Here is a 27626-nt window from a genome sequence, read left to right as displayed (position 1 = left end):
TACAATCTCATTTTTTTTCCAATTCAGCTAATTTCTTCAAAAATGTCACGAGTTTTTCATTCTGTCCCCAAAAGTTCTATTTCACATGAATTTCACAGTTTTTACAGATGTCTGATAACGTCTAATACTATCCCATCTCATGTGCTACGGAATCATGCTCTTAAGGGAAAAAAAATAACTTTCTAAGAAAATAATGAGGTACAATTTGGACTCAAATGCCACTCAAGTCAAGATTACTGCATAACTTCATTACTCGGGAATTTTAAACATACAACAGCACCCCAGGGAAGCAAATGTAAATGAAACGTATTTCATAGAAGCCTCAGCAAATGAGGGGTTTTTGCCACCATTTTCAGCTGCCCTGGTTCTTCCCCCTCAAAAAGTTAAAAGCAAGAAGTAGTAGTGCCTACACAGTGTCCGGTCACACAAGTCGCTTCGAAGTTTTCAAATAGGAAATGGTGAACCAGCCTTTTCCAGTTCCTCAAACATTGGCTTTAATGCTACCCACATACCAAAGACATTAAGAAAGAAGTGTGGATGCCAGGAGAGTTAGTAAAATGATACCATTCGAGTGCCTGTCGTTTACCAATAGATGATGCCAGACTATAAGAGATTAAAGAAATAGCAGTAGTATGAAGAGATACAGGTAATGAATGTAGACCACTGGGAGGAATGTGATCACAAACAAACAAAAAGGATGATAATCATGCGGAAATCAGTTGTAAAACAAGGGCACTTTTCAAAGTACCTTTGTAATATCAGAACATATATATGGATGACAGGATCGTACACGGACACAGTAGGAATTGGTAAGGCATGGACTCTAAGGTAGAAGGGCTACCTTTAAAAAGAGACATCAAAGTTAAATGAGTTCAATGCTAGAAGTGGAGCAAACGCAGAATAAGAGCTTAAGAAGACAGCAGGTCACAAACATCCTCAGAAGCAATGAAAAAAAAAAAGGCCCAACAACTCTAATTGTAAATGTGACAACACTGGAAAATAGAGCCTCTTAAAAGACCTTCTGCTCCTCCAATCTCAAAAGTCTAATTAATGCATTATTGCTTAATTTGTTGTGATTTTTTTTTAATTGAAACTAAACTTTACCTTTACACCCTTTTCCTCCTCCCGTAGCATATCTTCCAAATTGGTAGCTTTCTCTTCAACAGACATGGTTTTCTCAGTAACCTGCTTTAATTTTGTTCTTGCAATTTGATTATGATTTTTAATTTTGTCTAACCTAGAGAGAGTTTATGAGGAAACAACAGAAAACATGTCTAAGAATTATTCAATGCAACAAACAGGAATAGTTTATCCTAAGATTTCTTTATATGTCTTGAAGGTTTTTTTTGTCATAAAACTTTTTCTTACCAATATACACAAGGTCTGACAATTAAGTTCGTGAACGTGTTGCAACGATGTTGCTAAACTTTTTTTGATATCACAGGTATGATTCATTATGAATTTGTACCAACTGGACAAACAGTTAACCAAGTTTACTATTTGGAAGTGCTGAAAAGGCTGCATGAAAAACTTAAAACGACCTGAACTTTTCACCAACAATTCATGGCTCTTGCATCATGACAATGCAACAGCTCACAAGGCACCTTCTGTGAAGGAGTTTTTAGCCAGTAAACAAATAACTGTATTGGAACACCCTCCCTACTCACCTGATCTGGCCCCCAATGACTTCTTTCTTTACCTGAAGATAAAGGAAATACTGAAAGGAAGACATTTTGATGACATTCAGGACATCAGGGTAATACGACGACAGCTCTGATGGCCATTCCGGGAAAAGAGTTCCAAAATTACTTTGAAGGGTGGACTAGGTGCTGGTGTGGGTGCATAGTGTCCCAAGGGGAGTGCTTTGAAGATGACCGTCGTGATATTCAGCGATGAGGTATGTAGCACTTTTTCTGGGATGAATTCGAGAACTTAATTGTCAGGCCTCATATTTAATAAACCATAAAAATATTGCTCCTGAGCCTTTGTGATAAAAATCCCAGGAAAGTTTCTTTTAATTTAATAATTTAGTAGCTATATTTTATAGTTATTTATCAAGAAAATTAATTTTTCTATAAGGAGTCAAAAATTGTAAAAACATGTAAGTATCTTTTTTCTTACCTTGTTGTTTCTGCATGAATATCCTTCTTTATTTTGGAAATATTTTTCCTCAGAGCTTCTAAATCACTGGAACTTCTATTCACGGTAGCTTTTAAAGAGTCCAACTATTTATTAAGTAACAAACAGAAATTATATATTTACTTTATATTTTATAAATTAATTTCATTTCTAAGAAGTTTTATTCTGAACACTTCAATCTCTAACCTACATCACACCCACAAACACAGTAACCATGTTGCTGTAATACATATTAACAGTTTTTTTGGTCTAATATTAAATTTTAATGACTTGTACTATTAATACTGGCAAATAATAAAGACCTACATATATGTGGTAAAAGTACATTAGAGCAAAGCTTCAGAACATTGCATTTGGCAATGAGTTCTTGGATATGTCACTAAAGGCACAGGGAACACAAGAAAACATAGGCGAATTAGACGTCAACAAAATTAAAAGCTTTTGCGTATCAAAAGACTGTATCAACAGAGTAAAAGGGCAACCCACAGAATAGGAGAAAGTATCTGCAAATCATATATGTTATTAAGGGATTAATATCCACAATACATGTAGAGAATTTATAAAACTTAACAAAAAAATTTTTTTTCAATGGGCAAAAGACTTGAACAGACATTTCTCCAAAGAAAATATACAAATGGCCAAAAAGCACATGGAAAGATACTAACATCATTAATCATTAGGAAAATGCAAATCAAAACTACAATAAAATACCACCTTACACCCATTAGGATGGCTACCATCGGGGTAAAAAAATAAATAAATAAATAAATAAATAAATAAATATATATATATATATATATATGTATATATATACATAAAAGTGTTGACAAGGATATGGAAAAACTTGAACTCTTGTGTACTGTTAGTGGGAATGTAAAGTGGTACAGCCAATGTGGAAAACAGTATGGCAGTTCCTCAAAATTTTATAAATAGAATTACCATATGATCCAGCAATTCTTGAGATTATATACCCATGTTCATAGTGTAGTCACACAGCAGCCTAGCCGTCCATCCCCTCTAGTCTTTCCTTAGGGAAAGATGACCCTGCGGGATTGTCCCTCATTGGGGTTGAGTTTACGTTATCCTAAGTCTCCACGTTTGGTCCTTGTAAGCAGGGTCTGCAGTCAAAGACGAGTAAGTTTCCTCATGGGAGAGATGACTTAAGCCAAACCGGACCCCCTTAGAACCCCCATGAGTTAATGTAATAAAGTTAAGAGATAGCTGTGCCCCTCCTCTTCTGAGAAGCTGCTGACGCATGCCTCAACTATTGTCCTGCACCCTCAAGTGTAAAGGACCCATTAGAGCGATAATATCTCGCTCTTCCTGCTTGGCTCCTGGGATAGTTGCACCTTGTGAGACTTGTTCCCCCAGGGATTGTATTTACTGCACCTTGGTCATTTGGGATGGTATGCATCGGTTGCTATGGGACAATTATGGAAATTGGAAAAATGTTTATCATGTGGTGTAAGAGTTTCACAGACCCTACCCCTAATCATGTGATTCCTATTGTAAAAAATCAATAAATACCCACGGTGACCCAATTCGGGGCTCCAGTCTCTTGAGGCTGCGAGTCCCCTGGTCCTCTGTGATTTAACTGTATATGAGTCTCTGTCTCTTTATTATAGTTTAACCCTCGCCTTCGCACGGCTTGTGTTGTGCAGGTAGCAACATTCGTAGCAGTGTTATTCACGATAGCTTAGAACATGGAAGCAACCCAAGTATCCATCAACAGATGACTGGATTAGCAAACTGTGGTACTGTGTTTCCCCAAAAATAAGACCTAGGCAAGGTAATCAACTCTAATGAGTCTTTTGGAGCAAAAATTAATATAAGACCCAGTCTTATTTTACTATAATACAAAACCTGGTCTTATATTAATTTTTGCTCAAAAGATGCAATATAGCTGATTGTCCAGCTAGGTCTTATTTTCAGGGAAACATGGTACATACATACAATAGAGTAGTATTCACCCCTATAAAGGAAGGAATTTCTGACAAATGCTACAATATGCATACACCTTGAGGACATTATACTAAGTGAATAAGCCACATACAAAATGACAAATGCCATATGATTCTACTTACATGAGGTACTTAGAGTGGTCAGAATCATAGAGACAAAGTAGAATGGTAGTTGCCAAGGACTTGGAAGAGGGACGAATGGGGAGCTATTGTTTAATGAGTAAGGAGTTTCAGTTTTACAAGAAAAGAGTTATGGAGATGGACTGTGGTGATGGTTAAACAGCATTATGTATTTAATACCACTGAACTTTAATACCACTGAAGTGTATGTACATTTAAAAATGGTTAAGATAGGGACTGGGGAAAAGGGGGTAAAGGAAAGTGATTGCTAATAGGTATGGAGTTTCTTTTTAAAATGACGAAAATAGACATCATCAAAATGGCGGTGTGAGGTGAACCTCTGTAAAGCTCCCCTGGAATTTACAACTAATCGAACAAAAATAACTCCACAAAGGATTCCCTGCACAGCAGACAGGCAAGACGAAGAGGCCCACTACTGAATTCACCTAAAGGTGGGAGAATCGCGTGAGCAGGGGAGGAGGGAAGGGAGAAGTGCAGAGACGGAGCCCCAGGGGCACAGGACGCAGACCTAGCTCAGTGCTCCGAGCTCGCTGCATCCCAGAACTACCGCAGCTGCGGGAGAGAGAAGAACTCAGACTGCTAGGGCTCTGCTTATGGCCCACAGGGCTGAGGGGGCAGCACATAACACGGCTGACCCCAATGTTGACGGCAGAGACCTCGGAGAAAAGACTGAGGGAAGAAGGTTGAAAACAGTGGTTTAAGCCCTCACTGCTGAGCAGTGAATGGAAGCCTTAGGCACTGAGACTAGAAGCCCCCTCCCTCCCCTCCCAGAGCTCGCCCCGCCCCCACCGCCTGGTGCTAGAAGTGATAAAGTAGCAGTGTCAGATCAAAAGGACAGGACTTTTGCTGTTCTGAGAACTGTGGACCGCAGACACAGATTCACAGCCCAACTAGTTCCGGCAAAGGGGAGGGAGCTGTGGAAGCAGGACCACTGTGGTGGTGGTCGCCGCCATTGCTCTGGGCCACCTCTCACAACTCACCCCGCCCCAGGCCCCACCTATCTGGGCGGATCCCTGCAGGACTAAACAGAACTGCTGAAACATATGGGCTCTGAATCTGGTGCAGGAAGAGCTTTGGAACTTCAAAAGCTCTCCTCATCCCCACAGGGATGTGGCGCCCTATGACCCAGGCGAACTGTTAACAGAGGAAAAGCCCGTTTCCCAGGGAATCCCCCCATTGTGTGAGAAGCTGGAATAGTGCAGAGAAAACATAGCACTACTGTGTGAGAGAGGAAAAAAAAGGCTGCAGTCGGAGAGAAAATAAAACATTCTACTAACAATATTGGAAAACAAAAGAAAGACCTCTTCCTATCAACCTGTTGCAGAAGCCACTCCTGTAGATGTCTAGGAAGAGAAATAATAAATAAGTAATTGCCATGAATAACCAAGGCAACAGGAAAGCTCAGAAAGAAAGTAAAATGTCTCCAGAAAAGGAATTAAAGATATGGAAATATGTGACTTAAATGACAGAGAATTCAAGATTGCAGTTCTAAAAAAACTCAACGAGATGCAAAAAAACACAGAAAGGCAATTTAATGAACTCAGAAACGCAATCAAAGAACAACATGAGCATTTTACGAAAGAGATTGAAATTTTAAAAAAGAACCAAATGGAACTCAATAGAAGAAATTAAGAATGAAATAACCAGCTTAGGTAGTAGAGTTGACCAGATGGAGGAAAGAATCAGTGACATCGAAGATAGAAACCTGGAAATTACACAGATGGAAGAAGAAAGAGACTTGAGACTTAAAAGAAATGAAAGAACTCTACAAGAACTTTCTGACTCCATCAGAAAGAGCAATATAAGAATAATGGGCATACCAGAACGAGAAGAAAGAGAGAAGGGAACAGAGAATATATTCAAACAAATTGTTGATGAGAACTTCCCAAACTTGTGGACAGAACTGGATCCTCAAATCCAAGAAGCAAATAGAACATCTAATTACCTCAATCTCAACAGGCCTTCTCCAAGGCACATTGTATTGAAGCTGTCTAAAATCAACGACAAAGAAAGAATCCTCAAGGCAGCCAGGGAAAAGAAGACGGTAACCTACAAAAGACAGCCCATTAGATTATCATCAGATTTTTCAGCAGAAATTCTACAAGCCAGGAGGGAGTGGAACCAAATATTCACACTATTGAAAGAGGGAAATTATGAGCCAAGAATAATATATCCAGCAAAGACATCCTTTAGATATGAAGGAGGAATAAAGACCTTTCCAGACATACAGAAGCTGAGGTAATTTTCTAATACACGACCTGCACTACAGGAAATACTAAAGGAAGCTATTCGACCACCATCAACAGGGACAATTTGTGGCAGCCAAAACATAAAAAGAGGGAGAGTAAAGGCCTGAGCCGGAATATGGGAATGGAGAAAGTAAGCATGCTGAAGAAAATGGAATACTCTAAATATCAAACTTTTTTTTCCATAAAATGATGAAAATATTCAAAGTTAGATAGTGATGATGGTTGCACAATTCTGTAAACCATTGAATTATACACTTTAAAAGAGTGAATTATGGTATGTGGATTATATCTCAATAAACAAATTATGAATGAATAAATAAATTCTTGCATTCTTTCCTACAATTGATTTAAACTATAAAATATTTAAGAATGAGCTATTAAGCAGTGACATTTAACTTAGGCAAGAAATTCATTTATTTTACTTTTTCAGGATCTTATGTAATTATTCTCTTTGGGCAGAAAAAATCTCTCCTTTATCAGAAATAAAAATTATTACTCGTAGAATAAAAAGTTCTACATTATTCCAAATTCCCAACTAAACAGTGGTAACTTCAGATAATATGGTCTCAAGGCACAAATTTCTTAAAGATCCTTTTACTGCTAAGGGGATCATGTCCTCTCTCTATGGAATAATCTAGTGGGCGTGTATTCCTGCAAAAAGCAGAAAAGAACAAAGCAGAAGTTTTGTTCTCTCTTAGTCTGTTTCAAAGTATTTTATCACTACTTTGTCCCACTACCAGACTGAAATTTATCCTTTAACAAGGTGAGAAACTGAACTTAAACAGGTAGTTCCACCTAGAATTTGAGTTAAAACTGCCATACACATGTAACACCAGAAAGATGCTCTTAGTTAATACTAATGTCAGTATTCACCTTCACATTTGCCCATTTGCAGGTTATAATTTCCAGTCTAGACCCTTTGAAGCCTTTTGCCTTGGGTCACTTACAAAATACCAAGTGTGACAGGCAATTTGGGCACCGTGTAACTCCATGAGAAGCCCTTTAAATCATCTGTGATGTGAATGGCCCCCCACACACATACACCTTGCTGCCTTCACCAATCAGAGGCTCAATCAAAGAATCCTAAAAGTTCCATAACAAGGAGAGACAAAACAAAAAGAACTAGAAGGCAATTTCTGAAAGGAAAGACATGCTTATTTTTATAGTAATCTGTCATAAACACACAAACCAGTCATTTTAGTTGACGTACCTCATCCTTTAGCTGATTCCTATTAGTTTCATGTTGCTGATATTCTGTTCTACATTTTAAAACTTTACGATCAGCAACTGAAATTCTTTTCTCATACTCTGCATTATTTCCAATCTCACTTTCCAAAAACTTGATCTTCTCCTTAACCAAATTTTCTTTTTCTCTCATTTCCTGCTTTGTCCTTGCTAATGCCTAGGATTTAAAAAAAAAAAAAAGAAAAGAAAATGTTAAATATATGTTTAATGTAATGGACAAAACTAAAACTAAAAAGAATTGGTTTTCTTTTTCAATTATTTTTTATTAGTTTCAGGCATACAGAACAGCATAGTGATTAGACATTTACATAACTCAGAGTGATGACCCCAACAAGTCCACTACCCACCCGACACTGTACATAGTTATTAGAACATTACTGACTATATTCCTCATGCTGCACTACACTTCCCTGGGACTAGTGTTTTTAAATTATAGTTGACATTCAATATTATTTTATATTAGTTTCAGGTATACAGCATAGTAGCCAGACATCTACACAATTTATGAGGTGATCCCCTCAATAAGTCCACCACACATCTGACACCACACACAGCTCCTACTATACCGCTGATTACACTCCTCATACTGCACTCCACAGCCCTGTGACTCTCCCGCAACTATCAATTTGTACTTCTTAATCCCTTCACCTTCTCACCCAGCTCACAACCCTCCTCCCCTCCAGCAACCATCACTTTGTCTCTCTATCTATGTGTCTATTTCTGTTCTGTCTGCTCATCCATTTTGTTCTTTAGATTCCACATATAACTGAAATCAGACTTGTTTCACTTGACATAATACCCTCTAGGTCCATCCATGTTGTCGCGAATGGTAATATTTCATTCTTTTTTTTATGGCAGGTAATATCCATTGTATATATGTACCACAATTTCTTTATCCAATTTTCTATTGATGGACATTTCAGTTGTTTCCACATCTTGGCTATCATAAATAGCACTGCAGTGAACATAGAGGTGCACGTATTTTTTCGAATTAGTGTTTTGGAATTGTTTGAATATATATCCAAAAATGGAATTACTGGGTCATAAGGTAGCTCTATTTTTTGTATTTTTTGAGGAACCTCCATACTGTTTTCCACAGTGGCTGCAGTCCCACCAACAGTACACGAGCATTCCCTTTTCTCCACATCCTTGCCAACACTTGTTGTTTGTTGATTTATTCATGATGGCCATTCTGACAGGTGTGAGATGATATCTCATTGTGGTTTGAATTTGCATTTCCCTGATCATTAGTGATGGTGAGCATTTTCTCGTATGTCTATTGGTCATCTGTATGTCCTCTTTGGAAAAATGTCTATTCAGATTCTCTGCCCATTTTTTAATTGGATTGTTTGGTTTTTCTTGGTGTTATGCTGTATTATAAATTTGGATGTATCACTAGCAAATCTTCTCCCATTCACTAGGATGTCTTTTCATTTTGTTGTTGGTTTCCTTGATGTGCAAAACTTTTTCGTTTGATGTCATCCCATTTGTTTGTTTTTTCTTTTGTTTCCCTTGCCCAAGGAGATATATCGGTAAAAATATTACTAAGGTAACATCTGAAGGTTTACTGCCTATGTTTTCTTATAGGAGTGTTACGGTTTTGGAGCTTATATTTAAGTCATTAATCCATTTTGAGTTTATTCTTGTATATGGAGTAAGAAGATGGTCCAGTTTCATTTTTTTGCATGTATCTGTCCAGTTTTCCCAGCACCATTTATTGAATAAACTGTCTTTACCCCAAGATATATTCTTGTTTGCTTTGTCATAGATTAAGTGACCATATAGGCATGGATTTATTTTTGGGCTCTCTAGTCTGTTCCATTGATCTATGTGTCTGTTTTTATGCCAATACCATGCTGTTTTGATTATTATAGATTGTAGTATAGTTTGATACGAAGTGGCATGATACTTCCAATTTTGCCATGGTATTCAGGGTTTTTTATATTTAAGATTCTTTGTTCTAGTTCTGTGTAAAATGTGTTTGGTATTTTGATAGGGATTGCACTGAATCTATAGATTGCTTTGGGTAGTATGGACATTTTAACTATATTAATTCTTCCTATCAATAAGCATCGTAAATGCTTCCATTTAATGTATCTTCTTTGATTTCTCTCCATAATGTCTTATAATTTTTTGAGTATGGGTCTGTCACTTCCTTGGTTAAATTTATTCCTAGGTTTTGGGGTGTTTTTTTTGATACAATTGTAAATGGGATTGTCTATATATAGTATCATGTCATCTGCAAATAATAACAGTTTTACTTTTCCAATTTGGATGCCTTTTTTCTTTTTCATTTGATAGCTGTGTCTAGGACTTCCACTATATTGAATGAAAGTGGTGAAAGTGGATATCCTTGTCTTATTCCTGTTCTTAATTGAGAATGATTTCAGCTTTTCTCTGTTGAGTATGATGTTAGCTGTGGGTTTGTCATATACGGTCTTTATTATGTTGAAGTGTTCCTTCTATTCCCACTCTGCTGAGGTGTTTATCATAAATGGATGCTGGATTTTGTCAAATGTTTTTTCTGCACTAATTGATATGATCATATGATTTTTATTTTTAATTTCGTTTATGTGGTGTATCACATTAATTGATTTGCAGATACTGAACCAACTTTGCACACCAGGAATAAATCCCACTTGATCGTGGTGTATGCTTTTTTTTAATTCATGGCTGAAATTCGGTTTGCTAATATTTTGTTGAGGATTTTTACATCTATGTTCATCAGAGATATCAGCCTGTAATTTTCTTTTTTTGAAAGAAAAGGCTTTTTGTCTGGTTTTGGAATTGGTGTAATGCTGGCCTCATAGAATGAGCTTGGGAGCCACCCCGCTTCTTGAATTTTTTGGAACAGCTTGAGAAGAATAGGTGTTAATTCTTTTCTGAACATTTGGTAGCATTAACCTGTGAAGCCATCTGATGCAGGACTTTTGTTGGTTGAGAGCTTGTTGATTACTGATTCGATTTCATTAGCAGTAATCAGTCAGTTCAGATTTTCTGTTTCTTCTTGATTCACCCTTGGAAGATTGTGTGCGTCTAATAATTTCTTCATTTCTTCCAGATTGTCCAATTTGTTGGCATATAATTGCTCGTAGTATTTTCTTAAAATTTTTTGTATTTCTGTGGTGTCCGTTATATTTTTCTATTATTATATTCAGTATTTATGTTATCAAAACTTCCTAACAATGTTTTAAGAGATATTTTTATATGAATAAAACAAATTATTAATATGCTACACACAAAATATAATAAGCTTATATTTTTAAAGGTCTCTATATTTTCTTTCATCTACTTGGTACTTTGCTAAAGAGATGAGGAAAATGTCAATCTTTTATAAATGAAAGGTGACATCTAAAAAATATAACAGTGTTAAATATTATTCACATAAAAAGTTGGATTGCAATAAAATTTTCCAAATATTTCGCAGGACCAGCTTTGGGGTTTTTTTTTTTTTTTTTTTCATTTTTTGAGAAATAGGATTTTAGTTGTTTGCTTCAATAGGAATGCCTTCACTCAAGCTTTTTGCTGGTCACGCAGATACAAATTAATAGAATATACAAAGTACTATAGAAACAAAGAGATGATGAAGCCTACTCAAGAGGAATCATTAAAAGGCATTTCTAAGAGGCTTCATTTGAATCCGGGCTAAAAAAAAATACATGGAGATGCATAAAAATTCCACTGTGGTCAAGGTGCAGGGAGGGAAGGCAGGGATGGAATGAGGATAGATTAAGAAAGGGTAGGTACAGATGAAAGGGACGAGGCTGGAAAGGTAGAGATTAGGGCTGAACTGTGAAGAAATTCAATTTTTCAATTGTCTTCTTAAAGAGGGTCAACTTTTAAGCAATGTGAAACAAAAAATATTTTAGAGCTGGGGAATAAAAAGATCCTAGCTTTGGAAGTGAATGTTGTGATAATATGTTAGATGGTTTTTACAAATGATTGTTATGGTAAAATGTTGGGTTGGAGGGAGAAAAAAAATTTACCCTAAAATACATTTCTTTCAAGTTTTCCAAAATAGGGTCCCACAAACAACTAATGCCAAGAAATGGTTCGGGGAGGTATGTGTTCTGATATCAGTAAGTTTTAGAAATGCTGCATGTAATATTGTACATATAAGTATATTACATAGATATGTATCTGAGATGCCCTGCATTTAAAAAAAAAACATTTTTAATTTGCTTAATCTAGTATTCCTATATGTTCTCTATAACAATCAACATTCTATAATTGTAGCATTCTATATATTTACTGTGTTCATTCAACCAAAGGACAAAACTTAGTAGGTTTATATGTCAAATGATCATTCTAGAATTTTCTGCCTTATATTGATTTTTCTACCACTTAATCAGATACTTTAATATCTACTTCAATGTTCACATTTTTTAACAGAGCTATCTATTCAGTTAAGTTTTCATATAGATATGCTTATAAGTAATGTCCCAAAATTTTTATACTGGAATAAAAGCATAATAGAAAAACATTTTTTCTCTTCTACATAATGTATGTTTCTTTAAAGAAGCCAATTAAACGATCATATAATCAGACTCCTGTCAAGAAGACACTGAGAAGGAACAACAGGGTCCAATCTCAGATTTCATCTTCTAGTGATGTGAATTGGCTCTCATTGGCTCACCAGAACTCACACATCTCTTCTCAATTCTGTGCTCCATGGAGTCCTGTTGGTATGGAAGTAGTTTCATCACAGAAATCAGAATTGCTACAAACCGGGAGCCAGTTGTTAAACACTTAGAAGCATACCTCTACCTATGGAGCCACTTCTTAACACTCTTCCTAGTCTCTTACAATACAGAGAGCCGGGAGATGTCAACCTATAAATAAGGAACCACTGTGAACATGACCAAGGAGCTACAAGTTGTGTATTCTGCCAAATCAGCAGGCTGAGTCAATTCAATTATGGATTTGCATAAGAATGCAATTGTTGATCTGCAATCTTGTACTGGGCACATTTGATTGACACAGAGGAAGCGGTTAGGACTTGATGTGGGAAAGCAGAAAGGAAGTCAAGAAAGAGAAACCAACATCAGCATTAAGAATTAAGAGGAACACATAGTTAAGATGGGTTCTCTCTGTCCCTCCTAGGGAGGCATAGGCCATTTTGTTGATAAAATGCTGGTCACGTACAGAAATTTAAAATAAAAGAATACCATATTTGCATATAACAAGTAAACCACATCCAGATATCAGAATTCCAAACTCCCAGTGACCTGAGCTGCTTGCCCAATGCCGTTCCATGGAGTAGATTCAGAACAGAAGTTGTATCTTCTCATGTGTCTTCTTACCTCCTTAATTCCTTCTTCCAATATTCCCTCTATCTTCCCATTTTTACTCACCAATATTGTACCCCTTAATGATTTAAAAAAAAATTCTTCTAAATTACCTCAGAAAGTAGTAATAGATAACAGTAGGCCTGGTGTTCCACCCCTTCTGAACTTCTACCCCATTATTGGTGCCTCAGCTTTGAAAGTAAAACTTTATTGCAATCTAAGTTTCTTTCCTGAATCTCATTCCTGTCTCTTGGCTCTCCACGAGGCTTATTTCCCTACACCTGTGATTACTTTGAGGACAGAGAGCACACATGTTAAATCCAAGGCACCCTGAACAATCATGTGTAAGCAGGGCATTAGGTTCACTTCAATAACATTGTCTGTTGACTTTCTCTTATTCTACATGTCAGAGATGGCAGGATCCAGTCTTCCAAATAACACCATAAGTAAGTAATTTTCATAAAATCACTTTTCTAAGTTGATATACAGTCAGCTCTGAAAAACATTTAACAAAACTACTGAATTTCCTACAGAAGTGACTTTCAAATAACAATGTGATTTATATTTGAAATGAATGAGTTAAATACTGAAGAGATAAGTATAGCTGAACATTGCAAGGAGGGAACAACTACTTTACCAAGGCACAGTTATCAATGTCTCGATCTCTCTTCTGCATCTGTTCTATTGTACTCTCCCACTGTTTAATGAGTTCTTGTCTTTCATTGTGAATCTTACGAAAATCTTGTGCCGCTTTATCCAATTCTAACTGTCAGATAGAGAGAAAATAACATTTCTGTGAATTTAAGTGCTTTTGCAAACATCACTGACAATGAACAAATAAAAATCTTCAGTAAACGAACCTGCGCACTTAGAGTCTCCATAAGTTCATTGTCAAGTACCTTTCTTCTCTGATTACATTCCAAAGTCAGTTTTTCTAATTGCAGGGTCAGTGCCTATGAAGTATTAACACACAAAAAAATTCACGATTATCATTTTATTAACTTAAAAGCTGTTAGCATATTTCACATTAAGTATTATTATGTTATAAATATACATTTATTTGATATCTAAAATAACTATGAAAGAATAAAGATACATATTTTAACCCCAAAGGGCTGCAATGAAAACTCAATTGTTTTTTAAAAGACTTTAATACTTTTTAAAGTATGTTTGGTTTCAACTGTACAATTCTATAATACACCATCTGTATATTGTATTGTATGTTCACCACCCAAACTCAGATTTTCTGTCACCATATATTTGACCCCCTTTACCCTCTACTACCTCCCCCTTTCCCTCTGATAATCTAACCAATGTCACCTCAATAAATTTAATTTAAAAAAATATCAACAACAAAAAAATTTTAGAGTGAAAAAAATAAAGTATGTTAGAAAAAAGATTAAACAATTTTCCATTTAAATAATGCATTTGGTATTAAGTCTATTATAAAATATCATGTTTCATAATACTAAAGTACCACCAGATTTCATTACAAGTAGATTTTAAGTAATGGTTATAATATATTAAATAATCAATAGCACTATACTCTCAAATCAGCAAAAACTATATGTAACATTCAAATTATTATTTAGACAAAAGAAGTTAAAATACGTACCTATAACTCTAGTACAAAACTTTTCTGAAATACTTTTGAGAACCCTTCTCAATCAGGATTCTTAACTTGAAGTCTAAGAATCCCTAAATGGTCAAAGGGCTTCAGAGGATCTGTAAAATTTTCAGCAAAATTTTGTGGGTATTTGAGTATAGTCATGTTTCTAGAGTGAGGATACTTGGCTTTATTAGATTCTCAAGGTAAGCTCTGACCCAAAACTGCTGCTTTAAAATTCTAAGTCCAATTGAGATAAAAAGGTTGACACACTACAGATTCGGAAAAACCCTAACATTACAATTTCTAATTTCTCACCCTAATTTTATTATCATCTTGCTGTGCATACTTCTGAAGAGTGAAGGCATCACTGTCTTTATGAGCTGATTCTTCTAACCAGGCCTCCAATGCTTGCTGGTCCCAGTTCATTTGACATTTCAAACCATCCAGTTTTTGAGTAAATTTAAATATGTTATTCTAGTATCCAAAGACAGAGGACAGGGGGAGATTATTAAACATTATCTACTATACCAACTAAAATAAAACATAACATTACATACTACAGAACATATTAAAAAGGAAAGAAGAAATCCTGTCCCTGACCTCCAGATTGTATATAACATACCATATTTAATTATATGACTATTATACTTGTATTTTAAATCTTTAGTTGTAAAATAGAGGGGAAATAATTATACAAAGTTGAGAACAGTAGTTGAGCCAAACGTTGCTTAAAAAGGATTTAGGGTAGTTGCCCCAGAGCAACCTCATTAGTCACTCCAGCAAAATCACCCCAAGTAAATGTGCAATCTTGGTGAATATGATGTGCTTGATATGCTAAGTCAAGCCCAAGACAAGTCCCCTTCAGCGCCACTTCCAATCAGATTGCTGCCTCTAAGAGGCTTCTTATAAAGAGATTATAGAAGCACTTCTAATTGAAATAAAGGTAGCAGTTAAGGAGTTAAAAACATTTCTGTACATGCATTCATTTAACAAATTTAGAGTCATAAAAGAAAACAGATGAATATACAAATACAAATATAATAAACTATGTACATGTGTATGTATACACATACATACATGTACATTTCTATCTGTATATGCATATGTGAAAAGAAGAATCAAATTTGGAAAGAGCTCCCATATCATGTAACTAAAAACTAAGGAAAAAAGCAAAATGAGTACAGTAGTTTTAATATTAGTCACAAGCTGATAATATAAAAGGCAAAAATTTTGAATATAAAATGAAATTCAAAATTAAAAGTTTTTTTAAAGTGGCTTTTAAAAATGTAGCACTTATGAATAAATTATTCCCAGTGTCATATAATAGGCAACTAGCATGGTACTTTGCACACAGTAAGGGTCAATGAGTATTTGGTAAATGAATATTAAGAAAATAAATGTAACATTGTACAATTGTTTCATTCAAATCACAGTTCCATGTGCCTTTCATTGTCCAAAAAAATCTAAGTACATTTTATGAAACTAATGAACACCTTTCCCATACAGAAAAAAATATCAGTATTTGTTTGGTGAGGGAAGAAGGAACAATAGCACAAAATTTTAAGTAGCATTTCAACACATACTTCCTTATCACTTTTCTTTTCCCGTATTGAAGCCATCTCATTTTCCAGTCGTTGGATTTCATCCTTCACTCGTGCCAGCTCTCTTTCAGCAATGATCTTAAAATGTTCTTCGCTTTCAATCTCATGCTCCCTGGCTTTGCAAAGAGACTAGAGAATAATATACAAGATAGAGGACTTTTTGAATTTAATATTAAAATGTATGTATAATAATCTGTTAGACAAAAACATAACAAAGTTCCCACAAAATACTTAGATTAAGTATTATTAATTCCACTTCTCTTAAATTTACAACGCATTAGACTTTGTGATTCAGTGTAGTCGGTGTCGCTTACTAGTTGTAAGAAAGTTAGTTCATGGGATGTGCTAGGAGAAAATATTGTTGTCAGCAGTTTTCAGATATTATGTTGGTCTAGGGAAATTGAAGAAAACCAAAGTTTACATGGTGAGACTTAAAAAGATATTACTTACCTAAAAATAAAATTGGCTAAAAATACTTAGGAAATGAGTTATATGTATTGATCACATATTCTAATTAACTGAGATAATTTTAAAATGCTTATGTAAACGCTGATGGTTATAAATATTTCCTAGAATATATTAATATATAATCATGCCTTTGTGTTATGTTTTACTAATAAAATGCTATTTGCTGACTACTACTCTTACAGTGCTTTAAAGTTATCACCATCAGTATTATTTTTACACTATTAAAGCTGTTAGTATTGTAGGAAGTTTACTGCCTTTTGTCTCTATTATCCTACTTAGTTGAGGTTTGACTATAATTAAATATACCTACAGAGTCTCTCTCAAATCCCCAACTCAATGGTTTAATAATTTGAGGAAAAGTTGTTGTTCCAAACAGCATATTAATTACTCAACAATAAATACACAAAAAAATCTTGAGTATTGTCTTTAAAAGTTCATCAAATTTTTAACTTTCCAATAAGACTTGTCAAACCATGAAATAGTTATTTATCTATATTAATTATAAATTGGTTTTAAAAATATGACTTTCTTAATTTTTAAGAATTATATACTTTTCGAAAAATGGTAGATGAATTTTTAAAAAATAGTGTGGGGTGGAAGTTAATAAACTCTCCAATGCTGATTGGCTGAGATGTCTGCTTTGCTAGGCATCATCAGGAAATGAGGTTTTACACATGAATAGATTGCCCATAAAACAGATGTTTATTTAATTAATCACCGTAGTTTTTAATTTTTATTATTTGTAGTAATATTTCTAAAATGTATTATACTTTTCACGAAATGTTCCATGACTACACACGATATAATCCATTGAATTTCAACATTATATACCTGTGTAAATAAGAGTTCTTGTTTAACATTTTTGAAGTGAGAAGTCATAGCATTAATTCGACCTTCATAGTCACGTAGCTGATCTTGCAAGCTTGACCTTTCATTCTGCAGCTTTGACAACTGTAAATAATAAGTACTATGATTAGTCCTTAGTTTTTACCATATTAAAAGACATAAAATCAAAAGAAAATTAAATCTTCATTTACTTTGCTTCGTTAAATATCCATTTGAACTTTTAAAATCTACTGTCCTTTCAAATATTATCAAATAGTGTTGCAATATAGAGATTACTGTGGGGAAACAGAACAGAAATCTCTCTCAGATTTGCAGCATTAGCAGGGTCCACAGCTAAAATACATTTTAAAGGGAAAAATGGAGATTCTATTCCATAATTAAATGACAAGATCTCTAAAACAAACAAAAGTATAGTAATAAGGCCTAACAATAAAACATAGATCACGAACGATAAATTTGAAAAGTAGCTGGACACCAGGCATAATAGCTTCCCCCTGAATTCCTATTCAAAACCAACAGATTTAGGCTAAGTTTAACAGAACAGAACTCACTCTCACATCCTTAGAACCTGTTTCTTAACGCATTTGTGTCTTTGAATTAGAACGAAACCAACCAATATAAATGCATAACAAATATACAACAATAACAACAAAACCTTTAGGAAATACTTTTAGGAAATTACAAGATAGATTCTCAAAATCATTAGAAATCCCTTAAAGCAATATAAAAGTTCAACAAAACAAAAATATGTTTCCTTTTAGTCTTGAGCTGCAGTTCCCAAAGTCGGGGCTACAACACAGGAGGTGCACAACACAATTCACTGAAGTACAGAAGAGAATATTTGAATTGTGAACTATGGAAGAAAGAAAAAAAATACTCATTTACTCATTTGTTATTTCCCATATTTTATTAAATTTACTAATAGTAAATATGTATTTCTTGCTTATTTCATTAATTTCAGTTTTTAATTCCCTCTTTTGTTTACTTTATTGTTGTTTTTGTAATTTATGAAAAGTTCTTAGTTTCTTTACTTTTTGTCTGATTGTTATGGACTGAATGTCTGTGTCACCGCAAATTCATATGTTGAAGCCCTAATTAATCCCCAGTGTGATGGTATATGGGGATGGGGCCTTTGGGAGTTAAGGTTTAAATTAGGACATGAAGGTAGACCCCTCATGATGAGATTAGGGTCCTTATAATAAGAAGAGAAACCAGAGCAAGCTCTCTCACTGCCACGTGAGAACACAGCAAGAAGGTAGTAATCTACAAGCCAGGAAGAGAGCTCTCACCAGAACCCAACTATGCTGACACCCTGATCTCGACTTGCAGCCTTCAGAACTGAGAGAAATTAATGTTTGTTTTTAAATCACTCAGTTTATGGTATTTTGTTATAGCAATCCAAGCCGACTAAGACACTGATTTAAAAATGAAGGCATTTAAGGCTAAAAGTTTTCACTAAGTAAGATTTTTGCTGTTTCCCATGGATGTGGGTATAAAGCAGTCTCATTTTATTGTTTTCTAATAGGTGACGTTTCCCTTTTAATTTCTCTCTGATATAAGAGCAACCCAGGAATATATTTCTGAGAAACTTGCCTAAGTATTTAAGATGGATTCCTTAGCTCACGCTGCCAAAGCAAAATACCAGAGACTCATTGGCTTAAACAACAGAAATTTATTTCTCACAGTTCTGGAGACTGGGAAAACCAAGATCGAGGGGTCAGCCACTCCAGTTCTAGTGAAACCTCTCTTCCTAACTTGCAGACATCCACCTTCTCTGTACTCACACCCAGGAGAGAGAGTTCTATTCTCCCTTCCTAAAGACACTAATCCCATCATGGGCCCCAATCTCATGACCTTATCTAAACCTAATTACCTCCCAAAGGCACCGCCTGCAAATACCATCATATTGAAATTTAGTGCTTCAACATAAATGAGAGCTGGGGAGGACACAAATATTCAGTCTGTAACAATGGAGGGTAATTTTTTAAATTATTATAAATTCCATTGGCTTATGATCAGAGATGTGACCTATAAAATGTCTATCATTCATTGTTTTAATTGTGGTAAGGTATACATAATATAAAATACACTAGTTTAACAATTTTTCGAAGAACATTAAATAGTGGCATTAAGTGCATTCACATTGTTGTGCAACCATCACCACCATCCATCCCCAGAAAATTTTCATTTTCCCAAACTGAAAGTCCGTACTATTAAACACAAACTCCCCATTCCCCTGCCTTCCAGCCCCTGGAATTCACCATTCTATTTTGTATCTCTATGAATTTGACAATTCTAAGTATCTCATATAAATGGAATGATACGCTAGTTATCCTTTTGTGTCTAGTTTATTTCACTTAGCATACTGTCTTTAAGGTTTATCGTTCACTTTTAATGCATTAAGATCTTCCTTTTGGTCTAGCACATGAACCATCTTTGAAATATTTTATGGACATATTTTTAATGTATATATTCTCTATTTAAGGGATATGCTCTCTCTGTTCTTATTTTTTCTTGTAGTATTTATATCCTTTATATCCTTATCTTTGTCTATTAGAATTATCTAATTCTGAGGTCAATATTGAAGTATCTTATCATAACTGCATTTTTGTCAAGGTCTACATGAGTTTATAATAGCTTTTACTTTTATGTACTTTGCTGTCGTGTTGTTTGGTGTATACAGGTTAATGGCTATTATATTCTTCATCAATTATGACTTTAATCTTTGCATAATGAACCCAAAATAAAAGTGTCTGTTTTTAAATGAAAGCATAATGATTAACTCTCCATAAGACGGTAATTCCTTCCCCGTAGAGTGCTATCACCTCTTTCTTAAATATAAAAGTACATGCAAGGACCACCAGATATTTATCAAAAACTTACATAATGTGAGGGATATCAAGATAAAAAGATACCAGAGGAAAGAGATAATTCAGGACATAAAAGATAAGAATTAAACACACACATGCGAGTGCGCGCGCACACACATACACACACACACACACACACACTCAGAGAGATTGGAAATTATATTTCACTCCTAAAACAAGATCATGTGCTACAAAAAAGGCAACAAGAAAATAACCTGAAAATTAAAAATATGATTGATATATTTGCCAAATAAAAATTGCAATGTAAAGATGAAATGAAACCCTAAAAGCTTCCAGAGATTAAAATAGTAACCTACAAAGAAATAGAAATCATTCTAATATTAGCTTACACACCAAAAACACTGCTGTAAGATAACAGGGTGATATTTTCCAAATTCTGTGGATAAATTATTTTTAACCTAGAATGTTCTAACCAGTCAAATTACAATCAAATGTGAGAGCAAATTAAAACATTTTCTGATTCAGAACGTTTACATCCCATATACCCTTAGAGAGACACAGAAAGTATTCCTTCAAAAACAAAAGGGCGGGGGGGAATGATCCAAGAAAAAAGAAAATATGTGATCTAGGAAATAGAGTGAGAATCCACTAAGGAAAAAAAAAGTTAACAGTTAGGAAATAGGCATATGGAAAAATTGTCCATATTGGAAAATGGAACTCCAAAAGGAACGAGTGGGGGAGAAAGTATCTTGAAAATCTGATACTATGATTTAAGAAATATAAACTTAAGGCAGACAATGCAAGGAATCACACTGGCAACTTAGGATGCAAGGAATTAAAAGCACAGCACGATGGGTCTACCCTCTTTTGCGGGTAGAACCTAACCAGTCAAAAGATGAATCGAAATGAAAACTTCAAGAAAAGAACCTTGAGTATAAGTGACTATATTAAGGACCGTTAAATCATTTCAAGTATGAAACTAAGACTAAACACTTGTAGTAAAATAAGGGCATTGAATAAATAAAACTTGATAATAGAAAAATAATAAAACCACTATTTAAATGGGATAAAAGAATGTGGAAAGAAGAGTAAAACAGTTAATTCCTTCATTTAAAAGATGAAAAAGGGAGTCAACCCATACTGTCTACAATTAAAACAAAGATTTTTTTAAAAAGCAATAATTTAACCATTTCTTTTTTTCTTATGTCATTTTTCTTAATGTTTAAGGAAGTTTTTATCAATCACTATCTCTTGTAATCAAGTAATACGTATCTGAAATTCAACAATTCCTTTCTTTTTCTTCTTTTAAATACAAGTAAAATTGAATTTAAATTTTTATGTTAAAAACAGCATATATAGTAGGATTCCATTTTTATAATACTCCTGTTGGTCTTTTCTATCTATGTATCTGTAGACTGTGATGTCTGGAATATTTGTTTATGCCATGATAGCCACTTCTATGGTCAACAGTGGGTACTTGTGGGAGGGAATCTTATATTTATTTTACACCCTTCTTTTTTGTTTGAATATCTTAAATATACAAGAGATGCTTTTTTAATGTCAGAGTTTATTCAGGTGAAGTGATTATGGTCCTCATCATTCTTCTTTTAATTGCTCTGTAATATTTTTAAAATAGCTAATATAAGTAATATGTATATAACATCCTATGAGAGAAATATTATGGAACAAACTAACATTTGAATGGAACTTTAACCTATATTAATGTCCTTAGAGATGTATAACAATGCTGTGAGATCATTATTTTACTAACCTCCAATTTATAGAAGAAAGAGGCTCAGCGCTGCAGGTAAGTAGGATCTGAATTCAGGGCTGGATAACTCTTATTATTCCTCAGTACTTAGTAATAGATTTCTTATATTCTGTAATGTTGCCCTTCATTGAAAACAAAAACTGCAGCCATATAAATTAGGAATGAGTGAATAGGTAAGAATATTTTGGGGGGAAAAATTTTCAAAAACAAAAAAGAGTGAAGAATTTTCATTTTCAGAGGAAAACCTTCTCTTCCATCCTATAAAAAGTAGTGTAAACATCATCTGTTCTTTTTGGGCCCTCTTCCACACAACACATTGCCATGTGATGGAACTTTAGACTGCTAAAAGAAGTTTTCTCAGCTGGTTGCAATTTTATTTTTAACAACTACTATGCTTTGGTTGCAAGCTAGTGTAAAATATCCCTTGTAATGTAAAACATTTTATAATATTCTGTGACAACTTAATCCACGCTTTGAAAAGCTGTAAACTGCACATCTCTCATTCTTACTAGAATGTCCCTCTTGAAAACAATTCTTCGAGTCACTTCATCTTTAAACATCATAGGCAAAACTCAAAGAAAAATGTCAACCAAAACCTCTTTTGTTTATAAACATCAGCAAATAAATGTTGCTACACAAACCTCAGAAGTCCCTTTGCAAAACGCACTTACATGTAATTCTGAGGAAGGAAAAACAGGGCACGGAAACCAACCTTTCCACTCCCGCCCAGGAGTCTGGAAATCAGTACGTAGAGTGGGAAGGGCGCAGGGAGTAAAGATTCCGGCTTTATAGTCCTAAATATCAATTATCGCTTCTATATATCTATACATATTTTTATTTTATTTTATTATGTTTTAATGCTTAGCAAGTACCGCAAAGGGCGGGCAGGTAAGGGAGGAAGGAGATGCTGAGGAGCGTTAGATAACAGATGGGATTAGGGAAGGAAAAGAGAGAAATAAAAGTGTTGGAGTATTCCTGCGAACCAGAAAAGGTGCTTTCACCGACCCCCCTCTCACCCCGCCTTTTTCACCTGACCCTCACCTGATCTTCCAGTATCTTGTTCTCCTCGTTTGCCACCGGAATGGCGAACCCATTTTCCCAATGCAGCTCCGCCAGAAATTGGCTACTCATGATGGCAAACGGGACCTCAGAGAGGGTTCAGAGAAAATAGGTGCCTTTCCGACTAGCTCTTGAGCAGCATCCGAGGCCACCCGGGGCACTCCCGAAGTCCTAGGTAGTTTCCTCTCTGGAGCCCTAGTAACCGTCCCGCGCCCTTAGTTACCAAACAGGAAGAGTTCAGGCCAAGAGGCGAAACTTCCGGTTGGGAACTGGCTCCCAGGATTCGGAGCAAACTTTTTCCTCTTGGGCGCCACGGGGAGCGCAGCCCCTTACTCCTCCAGAGGTTCGCTGGTGTTGTCAGGCGCCGGCAGAATTGTCCCCCAAAGTGCGGCTCGGGTCGTCCCCCAGGCGCCCCGGCAGAGAGCAAAATCGTTGGCGCCTGCAGTCGCCAGGGACCACCACGGGGTACGGGAATGACTTTGCCCGGCCCTACTGCCAGGGGTCGCCTGCGGAAGATGAGAGCTAACGAAAACAATAACTCGAGCTTTCTTTGCAGGTGATGTTTGAGTTTCATCCGCAGATGAACTATCTTAGGCTGAAATAGACTTGCATTTCGAAGCAGAATTCACTCCCTAGAGTCATCGCTGGCCGTTTTGGTCTCGGTCGGTTTTAATCTTCCGATCTCCCTCACTGTGTTCCTGGGCCCCATTGTAGAGTCCTAGCTGAGGGCAGACGTGGGCTGCGCAGAGATGGCACACTCGCAGCGCAGTTGGGTGGTCCCTCCCGCGCCACTCCTTCACCTTTGTTTTACTTTACGGTTTCATTTAACATTGACAAATCTTTAATTTCACGTAAAAATCTGTGTTTCTTTCTAACTTCGAAAAAGGCTAGGAAACACTGAGACCACATGATCTAAAGGCATTCGGTTGATGAGGGGCCCGATTTAGGCTGGTGAGCACAATTTGAATTACCTGCTTGGCACTGGTCGGCATTTGAGTTAACGGTTTCTGTTGTATAGTATCTCAGAACTGGAAAGACAAAACCATCAACTAACATAAGCCTTTCTTTTTCTAAATAAATAAACTGAGGCGAAGAGATGAGAGCAGGCAGGACCTAAATTAGGATACAGTACAAGTCTCCAAATCCAAACTATGCTTTCTGCAAGGAGGGATATTCTTGGCTGGAATACCTTCTACCACTTTATCGTGTGAATCAATTTTGCTTACCCAATAAAATATTTGTAGTTTTTTTGCTTCTCTTTAATTTTATTTTGCCTGTACCGGGTTAAACTTTTTATAATAAAATGTTTACATATAAGAATAGAGAACAGTGTATAATGAACCACCATATATTCATCACCTTGATTTAATATTCATATTTTGCCACATTAGCTTTATCTGTATCTTTTGCTGAAGGGTTTTAAAGTAAATCACAGATATCATGAAATCTCACCCTAACTACTTGAGCATACATCACTAATGTTTAACATTTAATTTTTTAACATAAACAATATCATTATGCCTAACAAAATTAACAGTGTCAAAACTCTTCAGTATCATCTAATAACTATTTCATATTTATATATCCTTAATTTCCTGAAAATGTCTTTTTACCATTGGTTTACTATTCTTGTAGTAGCTTTGTCTCTGTGTTTATGTGGTTTTCTATCTATTTAATCTTATGGACTTAGAAATAGTGTCTTCAAAGACTAGACTTAGTAAGGCATTTTATTCCCCACTTCTACAATGCCTAAATTCCCAAGGTGGTATGGGAGAAAGACTCGGCTCATAGAGGAAATTTTGACATATATAGAATAATGGAATTTTAGAGCTTCCATAACTGCATAGATCGTCTTTTATTTTATAATAGTTTAGTCATTCCTACTAATGAAAATGTTAGTTTACCAGAGGGTAAGAAGGAAGGGGGGATAGAAGAGGGTAAAGGGGGTCAAATATATGGTGATGGAAGAACTGACGCTGGCTGGTGAACACACAATGTGATACATAGATGATGTATTACATAATTGTACACTTGAAACTTATGTAATTTTACTATCCGTTGTCACCCCAACAAATTTTAATAAAATTAAAAAAGAAAATGTCAGTACCCAACATATATTAAGATGGCATATAGTTATTTATATTTGAGATTTGTTATAGCAATGCTGCTTTTAAAAATTATTAATGTTGTTACTATCCATGTGTCTTAAACATTCCCTTTCTAATTTATCATCCCAGTTCCTAATGTGGATATTGAGGCAGCTGCCTTGGCCTGTGCCAGTCTGTTGATCCACCCCTCTTAGTATCAGCTGTAGCTGAGCTGCCAAATGCATGATAGCAGCTGTCTTTGTTGAGTACTTCCCTAGGTCCCAAGGACATAAGAAATCTGGCAGCCAATAACCTACAAAGAGTCACATTTCCCATATCTCAAGGATTCTATTTCCTGAATTTCAGGATAACAATTATACAATGTTGAATTTTGGGCAAAATGTCCATACATTTCCAAATTCTACATTTCTGCCTTAAAACAATATTCCTGCATCTCCACCTCATCACCACGGTATTCCATATCATCTAGTTCCCACTTTTATAATTCTACAACTTCTGCATCATAACTTTATTTCAATTCATTCAGATAGATTTGGAAAGAAAACCCAAAGTTTTACAAGTCTTGTTGCTGACCATGAGATATTCAATTTAATCCCAAGATGCTAAGGTAGATATTACCTTTCTACTATCTCATTCACAAGTAGATAAATTTATCCAAATCAGGTTGTTCAGGCTCCAATATAAAGAGATGTTTTTGTTCTGCAAAAACGTCATCTTTACAATAAAATAGAAAAATACATATATGTGTAATGTAAAAGGAAAACATATCCATTACCCCCAGGCCAATCTTATTCCCAAGGGATTGCCACTGTTTGGAGTTTATCCTACCAGCATTTTTTTTTTTAATGAAGCTGTAAATATACTTTTTTTTCTATAGAAGTAAAATCATATTAAAAATATTATTTTGCAAATTCATTTTTCACTTAACAATTATGGCCATGTTTCCACATCAGTACATTAGACCTCTGGTCTTTTAATGGCAGCTTAAAATTCACTATTAGCAATCAATTTTAACTTTTTAAACAATGATACAATGAACATCTTTATAATACTGTTTTTTATCATTTCTAGGGTATACCTATTTTCACATTTTATTATCTCTGAAATTGGGATTCATTTTTCAATCAGTGGTGTCTTGGAACTGGTGAATAAGATATCATCTTGCACACCTTTCTGTTTCTGCAAGACATTTTTAGAAGTAAAATTAATGGAAAACATGTATAAGCAAATTTATTTTTATAGATATCACTAAATTATTTGTTAAAACATTTTTATGTATCAGCAGAGTATGACATTGTCGTTGCATACTCTGGACATTATGAAATATTAAATATTTTACAACCTAAAAACTAAAATATGGTATCTTATTTTTGTTTATTGACGATTCTATAATTATGAGTGAGGCTGAGCATCACATTTCTTCTGCTAAGAATTTCTTCATTATATCCTTCGGCAATATTTTCCCATTAGGTCATCTTTTCTTATTTAATTATAGTGCTTTGTATGATACAGATAGTATTCTTAGTGCGCATGTGTGTGTCTCTCTGTGGGTGTGTATAATACTTTTCTCCAAAATCTGTTTTTTTTAACTTTGTTTGTAGTATATTTTGCCATACACACCTCAGAAACTGTTTGCTGATATTAGTATGCTCCATATTCCAATGGATACATTCATCATCAACTTATCCAGTCTATGGGCTGCATTCAGCTCAGCTATTGCTTCCCTATTAAAATATTTTCTCCTCTTGCCTTTTATGACTCTTTTACTGTCTGTTTCCTATTAACATTCTAAATCTCCTTTGCTGCATTAGCTTGTCCTGTTTGGCCTCTTAATATTGGTATTGCTGAACACCCAAAACTGGTCCATCTACTCTTGTTACACTTACTTTCTAGGATAAGTGTAACATATCCATTTTCATGGCTTTAAATACTGTCGCTGGTATTTTTTTAAGGACTCCCACTTAATATTTCTCTAGCCCAATCCCTCTTAGGCACTGTAAACATACCCAACTGCCCACCTCAGAGTTCCATTGAGATGTCTCCTAGAGAGCTCAAACTTGATACACAGGTTCAAGACAGAATTCTTGATTTCATCCCATGCATATTCCAAATCTCTTTCTAAGTCTGCTCAACCACAGTAGAACTATTATCCAGCAGTACAAAATTAAATCCTGGGAGCTTCCAGTCAAGATGGCAGAATAGGTAAATGCTGTGCTCACCTCCTGCCACAATCCCCTCAAAATTACAACTAAACTACAGAATCATTGAGAATCACCTAAAGTCTAGCTGAACAGAAGTCCTATAACTAAG

The 27626-nt window shown here is 35.2% G+C and overlaps 1 protein-coding gene across 1 annotated transcript in view; it reads right to left on the bottom strand.

Annotated features, from left to right (window-relative positions):
• Positions 1-23425, bottom strand: part of CCDC39 (coiled-coil domain 39 molecular ruler complex subunit) — a 42413-nt gene extending 18988 nt beyond the window's left edge. The window contains exons 1-9 of the mRNA XM_081025340.1: positions 23191-23425; positions 17533-17652; positions 16216-16362; positions 14948-15106; positions 13884-13976; positions 13661-13789; positions 7701-7892; positions 2122-2225; positions 1105-1237 (exon numbers count right to left, since the gene is read on the bottom strand). Of these exons, the coding sequence (XP_080881466.1) occupies positions 1105-1237; positions 2122-2225; positions 7701-7892; positions 13661-13789; positions 13884-13976; positions 14948-15106; positions 16216-16362; positions 17533-17652; positions 23191-23280 (1167 nt within the window). The 5' untranslated portion in view covers positions 23281-23425. The remainder of the gene's footprint in view (positions 1-1104; positions 1238-2121; positions 2226-7700; positions 7893-13660; positions 13790-13883; positions 13977-14947; positions 15107-16215; positions 16363-17532; positions 17653-23190) is intronic.
• Between the last annotated feature and the right edge of the window lie 4201 nt (positions 23426-27626).

This window comes from Rhinolophus hipposideros, assembly GCF_964194185.1.
Source record: "Rhinolophus hipposideros genome assembly, chromosome: 2".
Lineage (NCBI taxonomy): Eukaryota > Metazoa > Chordata > Mammalia > Chiroptera > Rhinolophidae > Rhinolophus > Rhinolophus hipposideros.
The sequence above is the reverse complement of the archived record's forward strand: the minus strand, read 5'-3'. Positions and strand labels throughout refer to the sequence as shown.